The sequence below is a fragment of the Alligator mississippiensis genome, chromosome 8 (assembly GCF_030867095.1).
Source record: "Alligator mississippiensis isolate rAllMis1 chromosome 8, rAllMis1, whole genome shotgun sequence".
NCBI lineage: Eukaryota > Metazoa > Chordata > Crocodylia > Alligatoridae > Alligator > Alligator mississippiensis.
Genome location: NC_081831.1, coordinates 73,882,161 through 73,895,830, shown reverse-complemented (window position 1 = coordinate 73,895,830; position 13,670 = coordinate 73,882,161). Strand labels below are relative to the sequence as shown.

Below are 13,670 nucleotides of genomic sequence, written 5' to 3'. Positions count from 1 at the left end.
TGGATATTCAGTTGTGGGCTTCCCACAAAGATAAAGCCAGATGTGAACCTTGTTTCTATATAAGAGATATGTTCCACAGTGCTGGGGATTTTGATCTGAGGTGTTGGCTTCAGATCAGTTCTCCTAAAAATAACGTTTATAGATGTTTTTAAGATAACTCTAACAAAGCAACTGTACGGCTAGAGATGGCTGGTGATGACATCTACCTTTTAAAACTGTGGTTTGTATCAGTTTTTGTATCAGTTATTTTTGTGCGTGAACAAAGCTCCTGTGAAATAAAGGAAGTTGGAAGTGAATTTTTAATGGGAGTTGGATGACTCCAGAGACTGTTATTGGAATACGGACTCTTTCACCAGCTCAGCTTGGTAACAAACTGAGTCATTGCTCATTGGCAACTTTTACAAAACAAGTCTGTGATGTTAGCCTGGCTCCTGACTGTTGAAAAATGACCACGAAACAATCCAGATAAACAGAGTGGATGGAGAGTAAACTTCACCCTCTTTACCAGTTAGTTTAAGACCGAGACCCAGTGCTGGTACTTGAATTGTCCAGTGGATGTCCTGTAGCTCAGGGGTTCCCAGACTGTGGTATGTGTACCCCTGGGGGCACACAAGACATCTCTGTGGTGGGGTACATAGCATTGTGTAATGGTAGATTTAATTTTTATTATAATAATAATAATAATTGTTACTTAAGGGGTTAAAACATAAACAGCATGCTGGCACTGGTACGCAGGAAGCTGATAAATCTGGAAGAGGCTATGTAATAAGAAAAAAAATGTGGGAATCTCTGCTGTAGCTCATTCCCTCTAGTTATGATTCTAGACACTTCACTAATATTTCCATTTGTTTAGTGCCAATTTTCTCTGCTCAGAGAAAATTTCCTCAAAGATATGCATGAATAGAGCATGTGTTTCTGGTGTTTAGGGAACTCAGCCACCAAATAGACACTGCATTTGTGCAGAAAAAGAGGAAATGATATGCACACTGATAATATTCAGTTCTATATGATACGTGTTCACTGGCAGATGCAGGATTTTGTAAAGGGGGGCACGGGAGAAGCAGACAGTTTTGCAGGGGTGGCTGCACCCCCTCACTACCTAACTCCTCTCCCTACCCCTGTCCCCTGGGATAGGGAGACCGTGTCATGGGAGCAGAAGCTGGAGACTAAGTCCCCAAATCAGGTAAAAATCTGCCCTGCACTTGCTCTGAGCACCCCCTTTCCTCCATGCTCATTGGCACCCTCCTTTTCCTATCACTCACCCCACCTGCCACTATCTCCGGTTGTCCCAGTGGTGGTGGGGACAACAGAGCCACTCTTATGCCATTCCAGCTGGCATGCACAGGAAGCCAGGCTCAGCCAGGGAAGCAGCAGTAGTGGGGGCAGTGACAGATGGGTTCCCATTCCCTGAGCCTGCTCCCTAGGAAAACTGGGGGGGGGGGGACCAGGCAGGGAGGGGGAACCTGCCCACCACTGCTGCTTTCCCCGGCTGAGCCCAGCTCTCTGTGCTGTGTGGTTGGAGCAGGGCAGGAACAGTGGTGGAGCTTCCCCTGCACCCAGGAGAGCTGGACACAGCAGGGTCAGTGGCAGCTGTGGATAGGGCATGGAGGGAATGAGGGAAGGGGATGTGGCACTGAACACAGAAAGTAAGGGAGTGGGGCAAGTCTTAGTTGATTTGCAGACTCAGTAGGGAGTCCCCGGCTGTGGCTCCCACAGCGCAGTCTGAAAAGGAGGGGAGATGGTGTCACTGCACCTGCTCTGGAACCACCCCTTTACACACTGGAAGAAATTAGTACTGCTTCAAACAGTCAACAGTTCTGCCCCGTAGTGACCTAACTCAGCACTCCTCTTGTCAGTCATAAATAGGCCTAACAGTCGCCTCCAAGACATCTACCTGCGTGTGGTTCTGAGCTCCCACACCACAGCTTCAGTAGCAGTTTGAGTGTAGAAGACAAGTAGGATTAAGGTACTGAAGGACATAATTAAAGCAGTTATGATGGGCTCCTCATCTTTAAAACAAAATGCAATTTAATTAAAAAAACAAAACAAAAAACATACATGTCTAATGTTAGGAACCTACTAGAATCTTATTACATCAACTATGTTCTTTCCCAGAAGATGCATTAACAGACATTAGTAAAATGCGTCCTCCACTCCATCCTAGAAAAAATCTAGCCAATAAGTTTAAGCTAAGTTACCATTAATTCACAACACTAAAGAGCAACCTAGAGAAACTGTGGAATCTCCATCCTTGGAAACTGTCAAGAGCAGGTTAGACAGACACTTGGCTGGGGGGGCTTAGTCAGGGATGATCCTGCCTTGAGCAGGGGGCTGCACTAGATGACCTTGTGAGGTCTCTTCTAGCCCTATGATCCTAAGAGGATAATTGCTTACAGTATAAAAGCAGTTGCTGACACATCTACACACAGATTTTTTGGTGCTTTTTCCTTTTACAAGTTTTGGGTGTTGGTGACTATTTTACATGGTGAAGGGAACATGACTAGTACCTACGTAGTAGGAGAGCTGCTGCTGAACCAGTTTGAAGAGGTCAGAACTACACTCAGGATCCCACTAGGATGATTACAGAAGTGAAAAGGACACAGCAAAGCAACTCCCAGGGGCTTTCAGAGTCCACGTACCCTACAAACCTGGACACGGACTTCATTATGCTGGTGAAGAACGGAAGGATTTCTGGCCAAGTCTGGAGTTTGTTTGAATTCATCAAATGGATTATGTGACAGATTTAGTCTCTGTAACTTTCCTTTTCCTTTTATGTCATTGGGAGGCCTTTGCAAAGCTCGACTTGCGGTTAAATATAGCGAAGTGCTAGGAATTTTGCCATTGACTACGCTGGGCCAGAGTTTCACCCCACCATTGTCTGAGGCGTTATGTTATTTAAGTAAATATTTAAGCACCTATTTTTTTTCCAACGTGAAAAATGCACTTGCCAAATCAGAACAGCTCTAATGTCAGGGCAGTCTATTTGAGTGAATTCTTTTTTGATATTTATTTTACGGATTTGGCTATGTTGACATGTGCAACCCTGCTTCTGCTGTATCAAGCCTCATTATGGATCCTTTTGATGGTTTCATTGCTAGATTCTAAATAAAACCCCAACCTTCAAGGCAGTTCTAAACCCTTCTAAACTTCAGTAAAAGTGACCAAAACAAAAGCCATAAGCAGAGCCCAGCACTGATAAACACAGGAGAGAAACATCCCGGGACAAGCACTGCCCTCATTTACAAGCAAAAAAAACCTGAGGATTGCCGCCGTTTATATGGAAAGAATTTTAGCCGTCTAAAGTTGATACTTGGCCTTGCATGAATTTCACAAGGAGTTGCAGTCGCTCGTCAACAAAAGTTTTGGCTCCTCAGCTGTGCAGTTAGTTAATCGTGTGGTATCAGGTAAAGCAGATCAAATAACAGGCTGCATTTCCGAGTTTGTGTGGTTGCTGGACCCCCACCTGGGTTCCTTTCAGTGAGTTCTGGGGTGAGATCCTGTTACCAGTAAAGCTTGCATTGTTTTCAGAAACATTTTTGGCAGAAGATCTCAAGGGAAGCCAGGGTACCTCTCTGTTTTGACTGTACTGGAAGAACCGCCGATTTGTTCAGACAATGCATTTGGAAAGCTCTGGTCAGCCTGACATACGGTCTCCTGCTGCCAGGAAGTTGCAAGCATGCTTTCTCCCTTCTACAAAAGGTGTGAGCCCAAGTCATTACCTTTTCCATCTCTTTGTTTGAAAGGAAGCCGTCAATAAAAGGACCTGCATGCACATCATGGGGAGATGTTGTTGAATTTAAAGAAACGTAAGTGCTTAGAGGTTCTGCCACACAAGACACCGATTCTAAGGAACTTTGAGGTGGAAGACAAATGTATAAACCCCATTAAATAATGATACTGGAACTCCTCTGAAGGGATGAGACACAATTACATTATCTTTTGTAGTGTTGGCCACTTCTGGCCAGAAGTGCCCTCAGTCCATTTTGGCTCTGCACCTCACTGGATCAGGCCCAGGCCCATTGATTCATTGGGGTCTTTTTTCAGTGACAGTGGAGTTTCCATTCATGGAAAGTGAATCAGCAGAGCTTACTTCCCTCTTTAGGAGCAAATTGTGCAAGTTTTTTTCTGGCTTGAGGATCTAGCTTTTCCACGTAAGCTCAGAAACTAAGAAACATCAGATGACTGGAGTCTGATATTGTCCGCTAGAGAGGGAAATATTGCACATGCAGACTTTTGGGGAACAGAAGGAATGGCGTTTGGGGAAAAAGCGAATCAAGTACAAGATGTGCTCCCTTTTGGGTTCAATTATTGTACACCTCAGTGCACAAGCTAGCAGGCTGTAGGTTTCAGCTACAGCCAAGGCCAAATCCTGGTTTCACTGGAGTCAACAGGAAACCCTCTTGCAGATGTCAATACCAGCAAGATACAAATCACTGATTACATTCAGTGCATTTCAGTGGACATCAGTGGAGGAGGGTGAGAAAGCTGAACACCGACTCTGCCGTTAAGATTTTTGGATAAATGATTAGGAACTGAAAACAGGAATGTTTGTGGGTTTTAAACATTTAGGTTTAACTCCCTTCTGCTCCCTACTGTGGGCGGATGACAGAGCAAAATCCTGGCCCCACTGAAGTCAGTAGGAGCTTTGCTGCCTTTTTCCTAAAGGCAATGATTTCACCCTTTCCCCTTCGGGCTGCCAGAGCCGGGCACGCTACACATCGGTAATGCACTGAATGTTGCATGCGTTGTCCCAGGATTTACCATGGAAGCAGGGGGTAAGGAGGAAGCAAGGGGCTGGCTAAAAAATTAGGAGGAGGGTGGAAGACTTGGAGAAACATGGAAGGGATGTTTTCCATCGTGGATGTATATTTGCAGTCATCATATACACTGACTTCATAAATTACTGACATTTTTTGCATAAAAGAGCTGTCAAGTGCAGTTAATAACTGAAAATAAAAACATACCCAAATATTGTACACGCCACCCTGGCAAGGAGCCATGACCCTTTCCAATGGCAAGCGATCATGTTCTGGAACCGTGCTCAGGCTGCTGCCCATGGAGAAAGGCAGCGGAGCTGAAATGTTTATCGATGGCATCCTGGTCCAAACAAAGGTTGTTGTCAGCTGGCTGTGGCTGGCAGCCAGGCCTGAACAGCGATCGCTCTCTTTGATAGTGCAGTGAAGCTGTCTAAATCAAAGACCAGTTTCAGACTAAATGATTTGTTTCATTGCACCCTTTTTCCCTGTCATTTACTGAGGCCTGTTATTTCACAGTGACAGACCCAAGCTGCAAAGTTGGGTCAGGAGCCAGATTTCCCCCAAGGGCAGGGGAGAGGAGACAAAGTGGCAGCCAAAGGTTTTTTTTTAAAAGTTCCTTCTTCTCTCCCTGGATTGTAATATCCTCAAACAACAAATCTTTTTCCTTTGCAGTCTTTTCGGACGTTGTGCAGCCGAGCTCTACAGAGCTAGTTCTTCCCTCACTTACACACCTGACAGGACTAAGATAACCTTGAACATAGAGGACAGCTCAACATATGCATATTGGTTTTCTCTTCTTTGGGTGCGTAACAGCTCATGCTTGTAATTCCACCCTTAACAGAAACCTGATTTGTGTCTGTATTCTGATGTTGGCCTGGTGCTGGGAGGTGGGGCTGAAGGGGGTGGCAGGGGCTTGGCACAGCATGGCAGGAAGGTCCGGAGGTTAGGCAGCAGGCAGGGCTGCCTGCATAGAAACCCCAGCCCCAGCAGCAGGGTGCTGCCCACACTCTCAGCAATAGTGGGAGTGGCTGGGGACGGGCTGCAGCTCAGTCTGCAGTCCCAGCAGGTCAGCGATGACAAAGCCCTTGGTGCACAAGCCAGGGCTGCCCAGCCACGCCTCCTTCTCACTGGGCACCATCCCCTTGGCTTCGGTGTGCATGCGTGTGTCACCCACACTGCCCACCCCAACGGCCAGCTTTACCTAAACTAAAGAAGTTCATTCAAAATCATGATATCACAGTGTAGTTGCTGCTTTAGGAAACTAAAGACATAATGATAAATGCCATTGTGACAAGGAGTAGGATTTGGGAAGTTTAAGTTCAACATCATTCTTCTGTTGGATCAATAAACGTGTAAATGCCAGATCTGAACCTAGCTCACTCCTCTTGCTGTGCCTTGGGAAAGAGGTAGGTTGGGTCCTAGGCTCCAGTCATTTTCTGGACCGCCAGTGGAGAAGCAGATAGTCCGGGTAAGATGAGAAGGCTGGCTGCTCTTCTGGAGCACCTGGGAAGCAGCTCTCCCACTCCCAGGCTTCTGTCGGCTGGCTGCTTTCCCACATGGCCATACCAACTCTCAAATGGGTTGTATGCTGAGACTCCTTTCTTTCATTGCAAGGTTCAGCTGTTTTCACTGAGAGAAGAGGGACAAATGAATCCCTGCTATGACTGTTGACATTAAGAAGGAGTTTGGCTCAGTGTTTGTAAAGCTAGCCACAGACTTAATGAAGATACAAATCCATTGAATGCATACTGTATACTCCAGGAAAAATCAGGTGTTCCTGTACCTGGGTTCAAATTGCAGTTTTTCGGGAACAGATCACAGAAGTTACCTATTACCAGGGTGAAAGTTCAGAAAACCGATAGAGCTTGTTGAAAATATGTTGCAAGACACAAAGTATACTGAATATCTGATAAACAGTATTGCACAAAAATAGCAGCAACTCTGGAGTGTTTTACACCAGCTTCCAAAACAAAACAGATAAAACCAAGTGCCAGTGGCAGGCATTTAGTTCACAAACTTATGGCAGATATTGTATCAAAAGTCAAATAAGGGCCTCTCTTGAAAGTATTTCTGAGATAACAAAAGCTAGACTTTGAGACCACAGAGTGCTCTGAAATCAAGTTGAGAGAGCGAGAGAAGCAACACCAGCTTCTTCAAACACAACTGTAGATTAGGTGTACTGTGTGGACTGACAGAAATGCAATGCTGCCAAATGTATGACACTGCCAAACCTAATTTGCTTTATGAATAATAAAAGCATTAACCACTAAAAGATTTAGCTTTCATTGATTGAGGCTCAATACATTTACCATGGGAAAACATTTCAGAGCACAGCTAATACTACAGCTTAGCCATTATCCTTGAATGGCTTTGTAAGTCAAGCTCTAGTCTCATTTAGTCTGCTCTACAAACTCATGCCTTCCAGCCTCCTATTTCATTTTGAAAATGAAAAGATGTGCAAAAATAATGAAAAGAGAATTATCATGAGAGCTCAGCCCCCTCTGCTGGCCTATGATCATAATACAGGAACACTGTTGTCCAAGAAGATTTGTTTAGGTAGGCTACATTTCATGGAGCTGTTTTGCAGCAGTGCTAAGAGTTTGCAAACGCATTTTCCTCTGAATTACAATTACATGCTTTCCTACAGCAAGCTATTTAAATCCTGCTAGGCTCCCAGTCATATTGTTTAAAAATCCCTGTAGCATACCTAAGCAATGGCCAAGCCTTTCCTCTTTTGCCTGTAAGGCCAGTCTTTTGCATCAACCACCTTTAGGCAAATTCAGTATGTGCTTACATTCCCTTTAGCCACCCACCACACTGGGATTTTTGAAGAGCCTGAAGCAGTCAGATTGTCCAAGGTTCAAACATGCATTTACAAACCCCCTAGCTCTCAAAATCTCAACTATGCCGACCTCAATGTGTGCAGATCTAGGGGAAAAAAAGAACATTTGCACTCCTAAAAACAAATACCTTCACCTGTGGGTAAATATTATAGAAAACCTACACAAAGCTTCAGCGTGAAGTGCACATATTACCATTCGTTCACAGGCAAACATTTTCAGACCTAAGTTCCTAAATCCATACTAAGGCACCCATAAAAAAAATGAAAGACTCTGGTTTTTCAAATGGTGACAAGCACCAACAGCTACAGTCAATGTTAATATTATAGCTGCACCAGCGATTCTCAAACTGGGTGCCTCAAGATCCTTTGAAGAGTGACGCAAGGTGTGAAGATAAGTGAAGTTTGAGGATATAAGATGATAAGTGCAGACCCAGGTCTTTCTCTGCCTGGCCAAGCCCCTTCTCCCGCTGCCCAGCCTCTCTGTAAGGAGGTAAGCACTGCAATATATGTTAGCTTTGGAAATTGAGTGCCACTCAGTTCACAAAAGTTATGAAGGGGTCAAGTCCAATGGAGGCTGCCGTGAGTCCAAACACGTTGAGAACCACTGGTTTAGACAAATTCCAGCACTGAGGAAAAAGAGCACATTATAACATACCCAGAAGGAAAAGTCTCTCGGACATTCAGATGATATTAGGAGCTGATCTTCTCCTAGAACTTAACTTTTACTGTGACCACATTAGAAAATAACACTGATTTTATCATCTTCTAGCACTACCATTAAATATATCTGGTTTTAAGATACCATTTGAAGGGAATGGCTTAAAAAAAATCCTTAGGAAAAGTCACTCCAATAGACCTTAAAGTGGGGTTGCACGTGTGGCGGCGGGGAAGAGAAATCTCTTATGGAATCTGTTATTCACATAGAGGTTGGCTATTTCCTGACACCTCCAAAACATCCCTCTCTTGTTTTAGTGCCAGAAATATGTTAGTGAAACTAGGACCTGCTTCAAACCTCATCCTACACTAGCTCCTTTCTTGCTCAAATTTCGAACACTTGTGTTTTGACATCCCTGTAAGTTACTGTATCTAAAATTAGAACCTCATCTTAGAAATGGTTCACATGACCCCCCGTTGACCCAGATTGGAATTTCACTCAAAACGTGTGCTTTTAAGTAAAGTGGGTAAATCTAGTTCCGAGTCTTATGTTAGATGAATTAACCCCATTGGCCACTTGGTGTCTCCCTTGTTCCATGAGAAATTCAGCTAAAACCCTCATCCAGTATATTTCTTTTTTCCTCATATGTACGTGAGCCAACACTCTCCTACGCTCAAAAAAACAAAGTCACATTAGGACCTTCGTATTAACGCCAACTGGTTATTCCAAATTGTTTAGACAAATTGCTTTCCGTCCATATGTAAAGTAAAATCTTACCCAAAGAACCTTGTCTGTCTAGTTAACTGACCCTACTTTCACATATTTTGTGTGACGCATTTGAAACTTCATTAGTAAACACTGCCGACCAGAATATGAGAAGACTCAGAGAAAGGTGTAGATATGATAAACATCAGGCCATGGGTTCTCCATGTAATTTACTTCCAGTAACATACACGATTCATCCCCTTCAGTATTACACAATCCATGTTTAGAATGGAAGTTCCTCCGAGCTGTTTCCATGTAGCACGACATATGTGAAGTACCCAGCGCAATATTGATAAATGCATTTATATTGAATCAAACCATGCATTTGGAGACTTCTCTTCAAGGATCATAGAAAATTAAGGTTGGAAGGGATTGCAGGAGGTCATCTAGTCAACCCACTGCTCAAAGCAGGACCATCCTGAACTAGATCATCCCAGCCAAAGCTTTGTCAAGCTGGGTCTTAAAAACTTCTGAGGCTGGAGATACCACCACCTCTCTGGGTAATCTGTTGCAGTGCTTTTCTACCCTCCTAGTGAGAATGTTTTTCCTAAGATCGAACTTGGGCTTCTCTTGCTGCAACTTGAGCCCATTGCTCCTTGTTCTGTTAGCTGCCACCAGAGAGAACAGTCCAGCTCCATTGTCTTTGTAAACGCCCTTCAGGTATTTGAAGGCTGCTATTAAATCCCCCTGTCTTTTCCACACTAAATAAGCCGTTTCCCCAGCCTCTCCTCTGACAGGTTGTTCACTGATGGGTCAGATGCAAACTGAAGGTGGATTCTCTCCCTACAGTGGTTGTAATCAATACCGAGAATGAAACCACCAGACTTCAGGGATGCATTCTTGGAGGCTGTGGACCATCTCTTTATAAAATATTTTATAATTTGTGTATATTAATAAAAGCAAATGGTACAACCTGAACTGAAAAATTTCCAGCATAGTGCAAACAAAGTGAATGTAGTTTAAAAACAGGTTGCTTTTCACAGGGGCATCTTAACTATACTTTACTGATGAACATCTGTGCTAACGTGTATATTTTAGGCAGTGGGGCTTAGAGGAACAAGTGCATGGATAAAGGCCAAGCAATATGGTATCTTCACAGTTCTCCACTAAAAATAGATTCATGCATAGATTGAGGCTAAAAGGGATCAATATGATCATCTGTTTTCACCTCCTACATAACATGGACCAAAGAACCTCAGAGAAGCTGAACATCAGCCATAGCTCACAAAGGCAGCTATTAAAAAAAAGAATCCTATCCAAGTTGAAAAAAACTCATGGGATCATTTCTCTCCTTCCATTCATCATAACTAACTACAAAGCATGTTAAGACCTCCAAAGCAGAACCACACTTTTCTCTCAGTACACTTTCCTTATGATTAATCAGACATTTATAGATGCACCTAATGGTTGTTACAATTATCTAATGATAATTATGTAAATCTGTAATTGACTGAATAACCATGAGCAAAGAGTATCTATTAATGGGTCAATGTCATTCTGTCAGGAGGTCTCAAGTCAGTTTCTAGCAAGTCCAGGGTTGCTTAAACATTTTTATTAAACATTTTTAAATGACTCAAATCAAATTTGCAAGATGGCAGGGTATACAACTGTTGTGGAGGTTAGAATTAAAATTCTAAAGGCTCTTGATAATTTTGAGAACTGGGCTGTGGACAACAAAAATGAAAAAGTCAACAAAGACAAATGTAAGGTGCTACAGCTAGGGAAGTAAAAACCAAAGCTAAATTACAGAATGGGGGGGTAACTGTCTTTGCAACAGCACTGCTGAAAAGGATTTGGGGGGTAGGGGTGACTGTAGGCCACATACTTGCCAAGAGCCAGCCATATGATGCCATTGAAAGAAAAGCAAATGAAATTTTGGGTTTCGTTAAGAGAAGCACTGTACTCAAGATAATGGAGATAACATACCACTTCATTCGGCCCTCATCAAGGCTCAGCTGCAGTATGGTGTTCAGTTTTAGACACCATATTTTAAGATGGATGTAGGGAAACTGGAGTGGATCCAGGGCAATGAAGGAGGAGATGGAGTTGGAATGCAAGCCATATTGGTTGAAGGCAGTAGTTGTTTAGATATTATGGAGGAAGTGGGGCATGACAGTGGCTTTCAAGTCTCTGAAAGGCTGCTATAAAGAAGATGGAGATAAATTGTTCTCCCCTGCCACAGAGTGTAGGACGACAGACATTAAACTTAAACTACAACAAAGCAGATTTAAATTAAATCTTAAGAAAAAAATCCTAACTGTACAAACATAGGACATGGAAATGGACTGTTCAGGAAAGTTGTGGACTCTCCATCACTGGAGGTTTTCAAGAAAAGGCTGGATGGACATCTGTATGGAACAGGTTAGTGAACCCTGTATCTGTGCAAGGGATTGGACTAGTTGAACCCTGAGGTCCCTCTTAATGCTATGAGTCTATACTAAACACACTAGTAAAGACAAGTACTAAGAAAAAAAAAAGATGCTCTGGTTTGGCCAGAAGTAGGCCAATATTAAAGCTAATATTAAGAAATTAGGAAGTGAATATGCAATGCATGCAATAGTTTTCTTATGTCTAGTATTTTTTTTATTTTTATTTTTTTTACTAGAAGTAACAACTAAGTAACACAAAAACAGCAGATTAACACATCAGTAACTTCAGTATTATCATCTCTGGCCGTCTACAATGGCATCTTAACATAGACAGAAGTTAACCAGGCTCCCCAAGTTGATTGCTGGAGTACTCACCAACGTGTGACATGGGGATGGTGTAACTGCCACGGTTTGGGGCATTGTAGATCACAACAGCTTCAGCACCCCTTCTGGTTGCCAATTTGATCTTTTCTGCAAAAGTGCAATTGCCTCTTTCGATTAGTGCTATCCAGGGTGTTTCTGTGATGGTGAACTCTGTGTTGTAATCGCAGGCTTGAAGATTAGCAGATTTAGGAATGCCCACTAGTCCCTGAGCACTAGTCAGAGGAGAGTTTAATCCATACAGGCCACATTCACATTCGTCAGTCACAGTGCTGTTGTTCGTAGGGTTGAAGTAGAGCAGATTCACATAGGCATTTGCTGGAACAGTCTCTACAACTTTAAATAAAATAGTAATAAAAATCAGGAAACGGGAAGGGCTGCACTTCTTCTGGTTCATTGCTTATTCATTTAAGCATAAAATGTAGGATTGTTTGTAGATATTTTCAAATACCGATGGCCATTATGAGTCCTCTGGCTCCCTCGGTCGTTTGAAATTTCAGTCCCAGGTCGGTAACTGACACCACCCACGGCTATGAAGTCCTCAGTGCATCAGCTCTATTACACCTGGCTCATATGGGGAAGGGGGAGATAACGCACCTGCTTTTAGTTGCATAACCCACGGACTCCCGAGCACTTGGAAGACTGTATGTAACCTTTGGTCCTGTGCTTCTGCCGCTCCTTAAGGTCCACCCTCTCTTGTCATTTCCATGCAGATTCTAGCTGTGACTGCAGTCCAACAGCGACCCAGTAGGCTCCTATTTCATCTCAAATATCTTTTACAAAAGGTCAGAAGATTTTCTTTCCTTCAAGGATCTCTCACAGGTATCTCACATCAAAATAAGCAAGCTTGTTAAAAAGAGATATAGAAAATAGAGCAAGAGAAAATTCAGTTTAAAAAGACATATCCTGCTTAATTCTTCCAGGGCACATGGCTAGAAAAACTAAGTAAAGTATATGCTCTTCTTAGGAGTCCGTCCTCCTCTTGAGTCATTCTGTTTGAGAACCAGGGCGTGTCTATATTGAACTTGCACAGGTATAACTACGTAGATCTGGTTGCACAAAACGGGGCACGCCTCTGATGTAGAAGGCTGAAGTTTTTAAAAACAACCCGCACAATTAGACTTTGCTTGCATCACATGTTCCCATCTCCCCTTTCAAACGTATTTGAAGTGTCTGGTTTATCAGCATACCAGACTCTACTAACCTATGGAGTGTATACGATTAGTCCTTCAATTCATTTGGGGGTGTGGCTTGTCTTAGCTCCTGTTTTCTACTTCCCAACACAGGAGGATTCTCACCAATTCTGCTTTCCAAAAAAATCCTTGCAACTCCTTTTGAAGCCAATATGGGATGGTGGAATGTTGTCTGTGTAAAGGAGGATACAGGTAGCCACCTGCTCCCTCGAAGCCCACACATAAAATATCGATTGTAACTGCATTGATACATACACTGGAAAGCATGTTGAGGTGTATATATTTTTCCACAAAGGGACTGCCTCAATAGGACTCAACTGTATGTAGAAACAGGTTAACAATGATTTTTTAAGAGTGGTCAAAGTTAGAAAAAGGAGGCAATGAAAATACAGAGAAACTGAACTTGTTGCAAATAAAGAAAAAAGAAACAAAACAAGAATTTGACTTCTCAGTTTATTCTGGGGAAAAAAAAAACCTGGTGTGTATGCTTGGGACAGCTGCAATACTAGAGGTTTTATATCATTGGAGACAAGCTGGACCTAAATCCTCTGGTAAAGTGAATTGCTGTGGTGGAAATTTTTGGAACATTGCAGTAATTTCAGTAGTTTAAATGCAGTAGCTGCATTTAAAAAAACAGATTGCCTCATTCAATTATCTACAAAAATTAATAATAATACAGGGGATGGTTTATTTGATAATTAATTCATT

General features: G+C 42.8%; 1 protein-coding gene across 1 annotated transcript in view; it reads right to left on the bottom strand.

Moving 5' to 3' along the window:
• RNF128 (ring finger protein 128) overlaps nucleotides 1–12,991 on the bottom strand; it is a 59,910-nt gene extending 46,919 nt beyond the window's left edge. Inside the window, exon 1 of the mRNA XM_059732862.1 lies at nucleotides 11,764–12,991. Coding sequence (XP_059588845.1) covers nucleotides 11,764–12,166 — 403 coding nt within the window. The 5' untranslated portion in view covers nucleotides 12,167–12,991. The remainder of the gene's footprint in view (nucleotides 1–11,763) is intronic.
• Nucleotides 12,992–13,670: the final 679 nt, after the last annotated feature.